At 42.9% G+C, this 12,080-nt stretch overlaps 1 protein-coding gene across 2 annotated transcripts in view; it reads right to left on the reverse strand.

The window, feature by feature from the left end:
* The window catches only part of LOC139473887 (probable ATP-dependent RNA helicase DDX10), an 83,391-nt gene that overhangs the window by 35,734 nt on the left and 35,577 nt on the right, over positions 1-12,080 (reverse strand). For both annotated transcript variants that reach the window (XM_071256680.1, XM_071256681.1), the window contains one exon: positions 1,078-1,182. In XM_071256680.1, the coding sequence (XP_071112781.1) occupies positions 1,078-1,182 (105 nt within the window). The remainder of the gene's footprint in view (positions 1-1,077; positions 1,183-12,080) is intronic.

A 12,080-nucleotide genomic window follows, 5' to 3' on the forward strand; every position in this document is an offset into this window, starting at 1 on the left:
AGCTGTTTCAAACAACATTGACTACTCCTTCAGACCAACAGGACCTCATACATCAAGCTGTTTCAAACAACATTGACTACTCCTTCAAACCAACAGGACCTCATACATCAAGCTGTTTCAAACAACATTGACTACTACTTCAGACGAACAGGACCTCATACCTCAAGCTGTTTCAAACAACATTGACTACTCCTTCAGACGAACAGGACCTCATACCTCAAGCTGTTTCAAACAACATTGACTACTCCTTCAGACCAACAGGACCTCATACATCAAGCTGTTTCAAACAACATTGACTACTCCTTCAGACCAACAGGACCTCATACATCAAGCTGTTTCAAACAACATTGACTACTCCTTCAGAAATTCACCACAAATAGGAAATGTTAGATTCAGATCCGCACTTCAAGGTAAATCTCTCATACTAGATGGCATAAAACAAGAGAACCATGTATTGAAACTGGACAAAATCAGTTTTAGAACCTTCAATATGGTTCATCCATTTGCTTGGTTACTACTTACACTTGTAAGCAACCGTTACTTCTGTTGGGTGATCAGGTTTGTGAACTCAAAGTCTTGCTGTACACTAACAATGGAAACACCATGGACATATAACAACAAACAGGATGTTTTGAAACATTGTATCATGACAAATACTGATGTTTATACTGTGCTGTTATATATACAACAGTATTTTGAACATTTTAACTATCAAATCAGTTATTTTGTTTGTTTGTTTCTAGTTTAACACCACATCCAGCAATATTCCAGCTACATGACGGCAGTCTGTAAGTAATTGTATCTGGGCCAGACAATCCAGTGGTTGACATCATGAGGATTGATCTACGCAATTGGAATATGATGACAAGCATCAACCAAGTCAGCAAACCTGACCACCCGATCCGATACTTGCCTCTTTTGACAAGTTTGGGTTGCTGAAGACGATTCTTACCTGAATCTTCACGGAGGCTATCAAATCAGTAACTTTGTTATAAAATAAAAACTCCCTCCTACACAATGAGCTGCCCCAGGTTGAGACTGGACTGGCCCCAGTGGGAATGATGGTGGTAATCCTACCTCCTTGCAGCAGGACAGGAAGACCAGAACCTTGGACTTGAGGTGATTCTTGACAAATGACCACAGCATACCAAGTTTCTCATGCAGCTCACAGACAATGTAGCTCTGAAAGAACATGTACATTCAGCTCAGATGATCCATACCTTGACAATATGCTATGAAAATGTTCAGTGAGACACTGAGGGAACCACCAAATAAGAGCTAGTGGGCCACTTCAAGTAAGAGATATAGCTATTGGGCTGCTTCAAGTAGGAAAAGGGCTGCTTCAGGTAAGAGATTGAGGGCTGCCAAGGGACACAACTCTACACAGCAAATTGCAGTGCCTTAGACAACTGGGCCACTCTTTCCCCTTCATGAGCATGACAATGAGTGTCAAATACATGACACACACAGCAATGTATTCCATCTCATGTTGGCTAGAGGGCTGCTCTGGGAGCTGTTTCAAGTAAGGGCTTGTTTCGGGAGGGAGGAAAGCACAGGTATGGTGCTGACAAACCTAGAAACATAGTTGAGGCATACCAGGATTCAAACCCATGATCATAGCTTACTGGCACTGCCAAGGGATACAACTCTGCAGGGCAAATTGCAGTGCCTTAGACAACTGGGCCACTCTTTCCCCTTCATGAGCATGACAATGAGTGTCAAATACATGACACACACAGCAATGTATTCCATCTCATGTTGGTATCCTGCAATCATGCTAGGCACATCACACAAGAGAGAATTTTATCTTGCACACACATAACCCCCCAGAGTAGACAAGTTGTCACAATGGGTCTACTGGTGTGCACTGATAAACGATAAGATAAAATCTTCAATATATCCCACATCATTAGGAATACATTAATAAAATAGCAAAACTATGTATATCTATGTATATGTCATACATCTCATTGCATCAATTAAAACTCTGGTTAGTCCTAAAGCTTGTGAGTGGGTGGGTGAGTTTGTTCTAATGCTGCTTTGACCAGTATTTCAGTTACATAAATATCATGGTGTGTCAGCTTGTTGTGAGAGGAAAGCCCTAAGTGATGCATGTCCTGGACATTTACCACATTGATGAAATCTATGTAGGGTGCTGACAAACCTAGAAACAAAATCAGGGCAAACATGGGATATGAACCACTGATCATCAGTTTCTTGCACACCTTTATAAACCTCCAGTGATGTCATCCCATTGTCCTGTCAACATCTTTAGATCTCGTAAAATCCCCAACTTGTGCAATCCCCGGGATTTTATATATAAAATCCTGGAAGTTTTATATATAGATATGACACAGTATATATATAAACTCCCCCAGTTTTAAATACCAAATATCATTGATTTTATATTTTCATTGATCATACTTGCAACCTTCACATCTGCAGACTAGTGAGTGAACTCCTTCAAATAAGAGATAGAGAGCTGCTTCAGGTAAGAAATAGAGCTGTGGGTTACTTTATGTAACAGATTTGGGGATGATTCAAGTAAGATCAGAATGGCTCCATCAAGTAAGAGCTGGTGGGCTTCTTCAAGTAAGAGATAGATGGCTGCTTCAAGTAAGGGCTAGTGGTTGCTTCAAGTAAAGGCTGGAAGGCTGCTTCAAGTAAAGGCTAGTGGATGCTTCAAGTGAGGGCTTGTGAGTGAGTGAGTGAGTGAGTGAGTTTGGTTTTACGCCGCTTTTAGCAATATTCCAGCAATATCACGGTGGGGGACACCAGAAATGGGCTTCACACATTGTACCCATGTCGGGAATCGAACCCAGGTCTTCAGCGTGACGAGCGAACGCTTTAACCACTAGGCTACCCGACCGCCCCGGTGGGGGCTAGTGGGCTGCTTCAAGTGAAGGCTAGTGGCTGCTTCAAGTAAGGGCTAGTGGCTGCTTCAAGTAGGGGCTAGAGGGCTGCTCTGGGAGCTGCTTCAAGTAAGGGCTTGTTTCGGGAGGGAGGAAAGCACAGGTATGGTGCTGACAAACCTAGAAACATAGTTGAGGCATACCAGGATTCAAACCCATGATCATAGCTTACTGGCACTGCCAAGGGATACAACTCTGCAGGGCAAATTGCAGTGCCTTAGACAACTGGGCCACTCTTTCCCCTTCATGAGCATGACAATGAGTGTCAAATACATGACACACACAGCAATGTATTCCATCTCATGTTGGTATCCTGCAATCATGCTAGGCACATCACACAAGAGAGAATTTTATCTTGCACACACATAACCCCCCAGAGTAGACAAGTTGTCACAATGGGTCTACTGGTGTGCACTGATAAACGATAAGATAAAATCTTCAATATATCCCACATCATTAGGAATACATTAATAAAATAGCAAAACTATGTATATCTATGTATATGTCATACATCTCATTGCATCAATTAAAACTCTGGTTAGTCCTAAAGCTTGTGAGTGGGTGGGTGAGTTTGTTCTAATGCTGCTTTGACCAGTATTTCAGTTACATAAATATCATGGTGTGTCAGCTTGTTGTGAGAGGAAAGCCCTAAGTGATGCATGTCCTGGACATTTACCACATTGATGAAATCTATGTAGGGTGCTGACAAACCTAGAAACAAAATCAGGGCAAACATGGGATATGAACCACTGATCATCAGTTTCTTGCACACCTTTATAAACCTCCAGTGATGTCATCCCATTGTCCTGTCAACATCTTTAGATCTCGTAAAATCCCCAACTTGTGCAATCCCCGGGATTTTATATATAAAATCCTGGAAGTTTTATATATAGATATGACACAGTATATATATAAACTCCCCCAGTTTTAAATACCAAATATCATTGATTTTATATTTTCATTGATCATACTTGCAACCTTCACATCTGCAGACTAGTGAGTGAACTCCTTCAAATAAGAGATAGAGAGCTGCTTCAGGTAAGAAATAGAGCTGTGGGTTACTTTATGTAACAGATTTGGGGATGATTCAAGTAAGATCAGAATGGCTCCATCAAGTAAGAGCTGGTGGGCTTCTTCAAGTAAGAGATAGATGGCTGCTTCAAGTAAGGGCTAGTGGTTGCTTCAAGTAAAGGCTGGAAGGCTGCTTCAAGTAAAGGCTAGTGGATGCTTCAAGTGAGGGCTTGTGAGTGAGTGAGTGAGTGAGTGAGTTTGGTTTTACGCCGCTTTTAGCAATATTCCAGCAATATCACGGTGGGGGACACCAGAAATGGGCTTCACACATTGTACCCATGTCGGGAATCGAACCCAGGTCTTCAGCGTGACGAGCGAACGCTTTAACCACTAGGCTACCCGACCGCCCCGGTGGGGGCTAGTGGGCTGCTTCAAGTGAAGGCTAGTGGCTGCTTCAAGTAAGGGCTAGTGGCTGCTTCAAGTAGGGGCTAGAGGGCTGCTCTGGGAGCTGCTTCAAGTAAGGGCTTGTTTCGGGAGGGAGGAAAGCACAGGTATGGTGCTGACAAACCTAGAAACATAGTTGAGGCATACCTGGATTCAAACCCATGATCATAGCTTACTGGCACTGCCAAGGGATACAACTCTGCAGGGCAAATTGCAGTGCCTTAGACAACTGGGCCACTCTTTCCCCTTCATGAGCATGACAATGAGTGTCAAATACATGACACACACAGCAATGTATTCCATCTCATGTTGGTATCCTGCAATCATGCTAGGCACATCACACAAGAGAGAATTTTATCTTGCACACACATAACCCCCCAGAGTAGACAAGTTGTCACAATGGGTCTACTGGTGTGCACTGATAAACGATAAGATAAAATCTTCAATATATCCCACATCATTAGGAATACATTAATAAAATAGCAAAACTATGTATATCTATGTATATGTCATACATCTCATTGCATCAATTAAAACTCTGGTTAGTCCTAAAGCTTGTGAGTGGGTGGGTGAGTTTGTTCTAATGCTGCTTTGACCAGTATTTCAGTTACATAAATATCATGGTGTGTCAGCTTGTTGTGAGAGGAAAGCCCTAAGTGATGCATGTCCTGGACATTTACCACATTGATGAAATCTATGTAGGGTGCTGACAAACCTAGAAACAAAATCAGGGCAAACATGGGATATGAACCACTGATCATCAGTTTCTTGCACACCTTTATAAACCTCCAGTGATGTCATCCCATTGTCCTGTCAACATCTTTAGATCTCGTAAAATCCCCAACTTGTGCAATCCCCGGGATTTTATATATAAAATCCTGGAAGTTTTATATATAGATATGACACAGTATATATATAAACTCCCCCAGTTTTAAATACCAAATATCATTGATTTTATATTTTCATTGATCATACTTGCAACCTTCACATCTGCAGACTAGTGAGTGAACTCCTTCAAATAAGAGATAGAGAGCTGCTTCAGGTAAGAAATAGAGCTGTGGGTTACTTTATGTAACAGATTTGGGGATGATTCAAGTAAGATCAGAATGGCTCCATCAAGTAAGAGCTGGTGGGCTTCTTCAAGTAAGAGATAGATGGCTGCTTCAAGTAAGGGCTAGTGGTTGCTTCAAGTAAAGGCTGGAAGGCTGCTTCAAGTAAAGGCTAGTGGATGCTTCAAGTGAGGGCTTGTGAGTGAGTGAGTGAGTGAGTGAGTTTGGTTTTACGCCGCTTTTAGCAATATTCCAGCAATATCACGGTGGGGGACACCAGAAATGGGCTTCACACATTGTACCCATGTCGGGAATCGAACCCAGGTCTTCAGCGTGACGAGCGAACGCTTTAACCACTAGGCTACCCGACCGCCCCGGTGGGGGCTAGTGGGCTGCTTCAAGTGAAGGCTAGTGGCTGCTTCAAGTAAGGGCTAGTGGCTGCTTCAAGTAGGGGCTAGAGGGCTGCTCTGGGAGCTGCTTCAAGTAAGGGCTTGTTTCGGGAGGGAGGAAAGCACAGGTATGGTGCTGACAAACCTAGAAACATAGTTGAGGCATACCTGGATTCAAACCCATGATCATAGCTTACTGGCACTGCCAAGGGATACAACTCTGCAGGGCAAATTGCAGTGCCTTAGACAACTGGGCCACTCTTTCCCCTTCATGAGCATGACAATGAGTGTCAAATACATGACACACACAGCAATGTATTCCATCTCATGTTGGTATCCTGCAATCATGCTAGGCACATCACACAAGAGAGAATTTTATCTTGCACACACATAACCCCCCAGAGTAGACAAGTTGTCACAATGGGTCTACTGGTGTGCACTGATAAACGATAAGATAAAATCTTCAATATATCCCACATCATTAGGAATACATTAATAAAATAGCAAAACTATGTATATCTATGTATATGTCATACATCTCATTGCATCAATTAAAACTCTGGTTAGTCCTAAAGCTTGTGAGTGGGTGGGTGAGTTTGTTCTAATGCTGCTTTGACCAGTATTTCAGTTACATAAATATCATGGTGTGTCAGCTTGTTGTGAGAGGAAAGCCCTAAGTGATGCATGTCCTGGACATTTACCACATTGATGAAATCTATGTAGGGTGCTGACAAACCTAGAAACAAAATCAGGGCAAACATGGGATATGAACCACTGATCATCAGTTTCTTGCACACCTTTATAAACCTCCAGTGATGTCATCCCATTGTCCTGTCAACATCTTTAGATCTCGTAAAATCCCCAACTTGTGCAATCCCCGGGATTTTATATATAAAATCCTGGAAGTTTTATATATAGATATGACACAGTATATATATAAACTCCCCCAGTTTTAAATACCAAATATCATTGATTTTATATTTTCATTGATCATACTTGCAACCTTCACATCTGCAGACTAGTGAGTGAACTCCTTCAAATAAGAGATAGAGAGCTGCTTCAGGTAAGAAATAGAGCTGTGGGTTACTTTATGTAACAGATTTGGGGATGATTCAAGTAAGATCAGAATGGCTCCATCAAGTAAGAGCTGGTGGGCTTCTTCAAGTAAGAGATAGATGGCTGCTTCAAGTAAGGGCTAGTGGTTGCTTCAAGTAAAGGCTGGAAGGCTGCTTCAAGTAAAGGCTAGTGGATGCTTCAAGTGAGGGCTTGTGAGTGAGTGAGTGAGTGAGTGAGTTTGGTTTTACGCCGCTTTTAGCAATATTCCAGCAATATCACGGTGGGGGACACCAGAAATGGGCTTCACACATTGTACCCATGTCGGGAATCGAACCCAGGTCTTCAGCGTGACGAGCGAACGCTTTAACCACTAGGCTACCCGACCGCCCCGGTGGGGGCTAGTGGGCTGCTTCAAGTGAAGGCTAGTGGCTGCTTCAAGTAAGGGCTAGTGGCTGCTTCAAGTAGGGGCTAGAGGGCTGCTCTGGGAGCTGCTTCAAGTAAGGGCTTGTTTCGGGAGGGAGGAAAGCACAGGTATGGTGCTGACAAACCTAGAAACATAGTTGAGGCATACCTGGATTCAAACCCATGATCATAGCTTACTGGCACTGCCAAGGGATACAACTCTGCAGGGCAAATTGCAGTGCCTTAGACAACTGGGCCACTCTTTCCCCTTCATGAGCATGACAATGAGTGTCAAATACATGACACACACAGCAATGTATTCCATCTCATGTTGGTATCCTGCAATCATGCTAGGCACATCACACAAGAGAGAATTTTATCTTGCACACACATAACCCCCCAGAGTAGACAAGTTGTCACAATGGGTCTACTGGTGTGCACTGATAAACGATAAGATAAAATCTTCAATATATCCCACATCATTAGGAATACATTAATAAAATAGCAAAACTATGTATATCTATGTATATGTCATACATCTCATTGCATCAATTAAAACTCTGGTTAGTCCTAAAGCTTGAGAGTGGGTGGGTGAGTTTGTTCTAATGCTGCTTTGACCAGTATTTCAGTTACATAAATATCATGGTGTGTCAGCTTGTTGTGAGAGGAAAGCCCTAAGTGATGCATGTCCTGGACATTTACCACATTGATGAAATCTATGTAGGGTGCTGACAAACCTAGAAACAAAATCAGGGCAAACATGGGATATGAACCACTGATCATCAGTTTCTTGCACACCTTTATAAACCTCCAGTGATGTCATCCCATTGTCCTGTCAACATCTTTAGATCTCGTAAAATCCCCAACTTGTGCAATCCCCGGGATTTTATATATAAAATCCTGGAAGTTTTATATATAGATATGACACAGTATATATATAAACTCCCCCAGTTTTAAATACCAAATATCATTGATTTTATATTTTCATTGATCATACTTGCAACCTTCACATCTGCAGACTAGTGAGTGAACTCCTTCAAATAAGAGATAGAGAGCTGCTTCAGGTAAGAAATAGAGCTGTGGGTTACTTTATGTAACAGATTTGGGGATGATTCAAGTAAGATCAGAATGGCTCCATCAAGTAAGAGCTGGTGGGCTTCTTCAAGTAAGAGATAGATGGCTGCTTCAAGTAAGGGCTAGTGGTTGCTTCAAGTAAAGGCTGGAAGGCTGCTTCAAGTAAAGGCTAGTGGATGCTTCAAGTGAGGGCTTGTGAGTGAGTGAGTGAGTGAGTGAGTTTGGTTTTACGCCGCTTTTAGCAATATTCCAGCAATATCACGGCGGGGGACACCAGAAATGGGCTTCACACATTGTACCCATGTCGGGAATCGAACCCAGGTCTTCAGCGTGACGAGCGAACGCTTTAACCACTAGGCTACCCGACCGCCCCGGTGGGGGCTAGTGGGCTGCTTCAAGTGAAGGCTAGTGGCTGCTTCAAGTAAGGGCTAGTGGCTGCTTCAAGTAGGGGCTAGAGGGCAGCTCTGGGAGCTGCTTCAAGTAAGGGCTTGTTTCGGGAGGGAGGAAAGCACAGGTATGGTGCTGACAAACCTAGAAACATAGTTGAGGCATACCTGGATTCAAACCCATGATCATAGCTTACTGGCACTGCCAAGGGATACAACTCTGCAGGGCAAATTGCAGTGCCTTAGACAACTGGGCCACTCTTTCCCCTTCATGAGCATGACAATGAGTGTCAAATACATGACACACACAGCAATGTATTCCATCTCATGTTGGTATCCTACAATCATGCTAGGCACATCACACAAGAGAGAATTTTATCTTGCACACTCATAACCCCCCAGAGTAGACAAGTTGTCACAATGGGTCTACTGGTGTGCACTGATAAACGATAAGATAAAATCTTCAATATATCCCACATCATTAGGAATACATTAATAAAATAGCAAAACTATGTATATCTATGTATATGTCATACATCTCATTGCATCAATTAAAACTCTGGTTAGTCCTAAAGCTTGTGAGTGGGTGGGTGAGTTTGTTCTAATGCTGCTTTGACCAGTATTTCAGTTACATAAATATCATGGTGTGTCAGCTTGTTGTGAGAGGAAAGCCCTAAGTGATGCATGTCCTGGACATTTACCACATTGATGAAATCTATGTAGGGTGCTGACAAACCTAGAAACAAAATCAGGGCAAACATGGGATATGAACCACTGATCATCAGTTTCTTGCACACCTTTATAAACCTCCAGTGATGTCATCCCATTGTCCTGTCAACATCTTTAGATCTCGTAAAATCCCCAACTTGTGCAATCCCCGGGATTTTATATATAAAATCCTGGAAGTTTTATATATAGATATGACACAGTATATATATAAACTCCCCCAGTTTTAAATACCAAATATCATTGATTTTATATTTTCATTGATCATACTTGCAACCTTCACATCTGCAGACTAGTGAGTGAACTCCTTCAAATAAGAGATAGAGAGCTGCTTCAGGTAAGAAATAGAGCTGTGGGTTACTTTATGTAACAGATTTGGGGATGATTCAAGTAAGATCAGAATGGCTCCATCAAGTAAGAGCTGGTGGGCTTCTTCAAGTAAGAGATAGATGGCTGCTTCAAGTAAGGGCTAGTGGTTGCTTCAAGTAAAGGCTGGAAGGCTGCTTCAAGTAAAGGCTAGTGGATGCTTCAAGTGAGGGCTTGTGAGTGAGTGAGTGAGTGAGTGAGTTTGGTTTTACGCCGCTTTTAGCAATATTCCAGCAATATCACGGTGGGGGACACCAGAAATGGGCTTCACACATTGTACCCATGTCGGGAATCGAACCCAGGTCTTCAGCGTGACGAGCGAACGCTTTAACCACTAGGCTACCCGACCGCCCCGGTGGGGGCTAGTGGGCTGCTTCAAGTGAAGGCTAGTGGCTGCTTCAAGTAAGGGCTAGTGGCTGCTTCAAGTAGGGGCTAGAGGGCTGCTCTGGGAGCTGCTTCAAGTAAGGGCTTGTTTCGGGAGGGAGGAAAGCACAGGTATGGTGCTGACAAACCTAGAAACATAGTTGAGGCATACCTGGATTCAAACCCATGATCATAGCTTACTGGCACTGCCAAGGGATACAACTCTGCAGGGCAAATTGCAGTGCCTTAGACAACTGGGCCACTCTTTCCCCTTCATGAGCATGACAATGAGTGTCAAATACATGACACACACAGCAATGTATTCCATCTCATGTTGGTATCCTGCAATCATGCTAGGCACATCACACAAGAGAGAATTTTATCTTGCACACACATAACCCCCCAGAGTAGACAAGTTGTCACAATGGGTCTACTGGTGTGCACTGATAAACGATAAGATAAAATCTTCAATATATCCCACATCATTAGGAATACATTAATAAAATAGCAAAACTATGTATATCTATGTATATGTCATACATCTCATTGCATCAATTAAAACTCTGGTTAGTCCTAAAGCTTGAGAGTGGGTGGGTGAGTTTGTTCTAATGCTGCTTTGACCAGTATTTCAGTTACATAAATATCATGGTGTGTCAGCTTGTTGTGAGAGGAAAGCCCTAAGTGATGCATGTCCTGGACATTTACCACATTGATGAAATCTATGTAGGGTGCTGACAAACCTAGAAACAAAATCAGGGCAAACATGGGATATGAACCACTGATCATCAGTTTCTTGCACACCTTTATAAACCTCCAGTGATGTCATCCCATTGTCCTGTCAACATCTTTAGATCTCGTAAAATCCCCAACTTGTGCAATCCCCGGGATTTTATATATAAAATCCTGGAAGTTTTATATATAGATATGACACAGTATATATATAAACTCCCCCAGTTTTAAATACCAAATATCATTGATTTTATATTTTCATTGATCATACTTGCAACCTTCACATCTGCAGACTAGTGAGTGAACTCCTTCAAATAAGAGATAGAGAGCTGCTTCAGGTAAGAAATAGAGCTGTGGGTTACTTTATGTAACAGATTTGGGGATGATTCAAGTAAGATCAGAATGGCTCCATCAAGTAAGAGCTGGTGGGCTTCTTCAAGTAAGAGATAGATGGCTGCTTCAAGTAAGGGCTAGTGGTTGCTTCAAGTAAAGGCTGGAAGGCTGCTTCAAGTAAAGGCTAGTGGATGCTTCAAGTGAGGGCTTGTGAGTGAGTGAGTGAGTGAGTGAGTTTGGTTTTACGCCGCTTTTAGCAATATTCCAGCAATATCACGGCGGGGGACACCAGAAATGGGCTTCACACATTGTACCCATGTCGGGAATCGAACCCAGGTCTTCAGCGTGACGAGCGAACGCTTTAACCACTAGGCTACCCGACCGCCCCGGTGGGGGCTAGTGGGCTGCTTCAAGTGAAGGCTAGTGGCTGCTTCAAGTAAGGGCTAGTGGCTGCTTCAAGTAGGGGCTAGAGGGCTGCTCTGGGAGCTGCTTCAAGTAAGGGCTTGTTTCGGGAGGGAGGAAAGCACAGGTATGGTGCTGACAAACCTAGAAACATAGTTGAGGCATACCTGGATTCAAACCCATGATCATAGCTTACTGGCACTGCCAAGGGATACAACTCTGCAGGGCAAATTGCAGTGCCTTAGACAACTGGGCCACTCTTTCCCCTTCATGAGCATGACAATGAGTGTCAAATACATGACACACACAGCAATGTATTCCATCTCATGTTGGTATCCTACAATCATGCTAGGCACATCACACAAGAGAGAATTTTATCTTGCACACTCATAACCCCCCAGAGTAGACAAGTTGTCACAATGGGTCTACTGGTGTGCA

Source organism: Haliotis cracherodii, unplaced genomic scaffold (assembly GCF_022045235.1).
Source record: "Haliotis cracherodii isolate W230 unplaced genomic scaffold, xgHalCrac1.p SCAF_3, whole genome shotgun sequence".
In the NCBI taxonomy this organism is placed as follows: Eukaryota; Metazoa; Mollusca; class Gastropoda; order Lepetellida; family Haliotidae; genus Haliotis; species Haliotis cracherodii.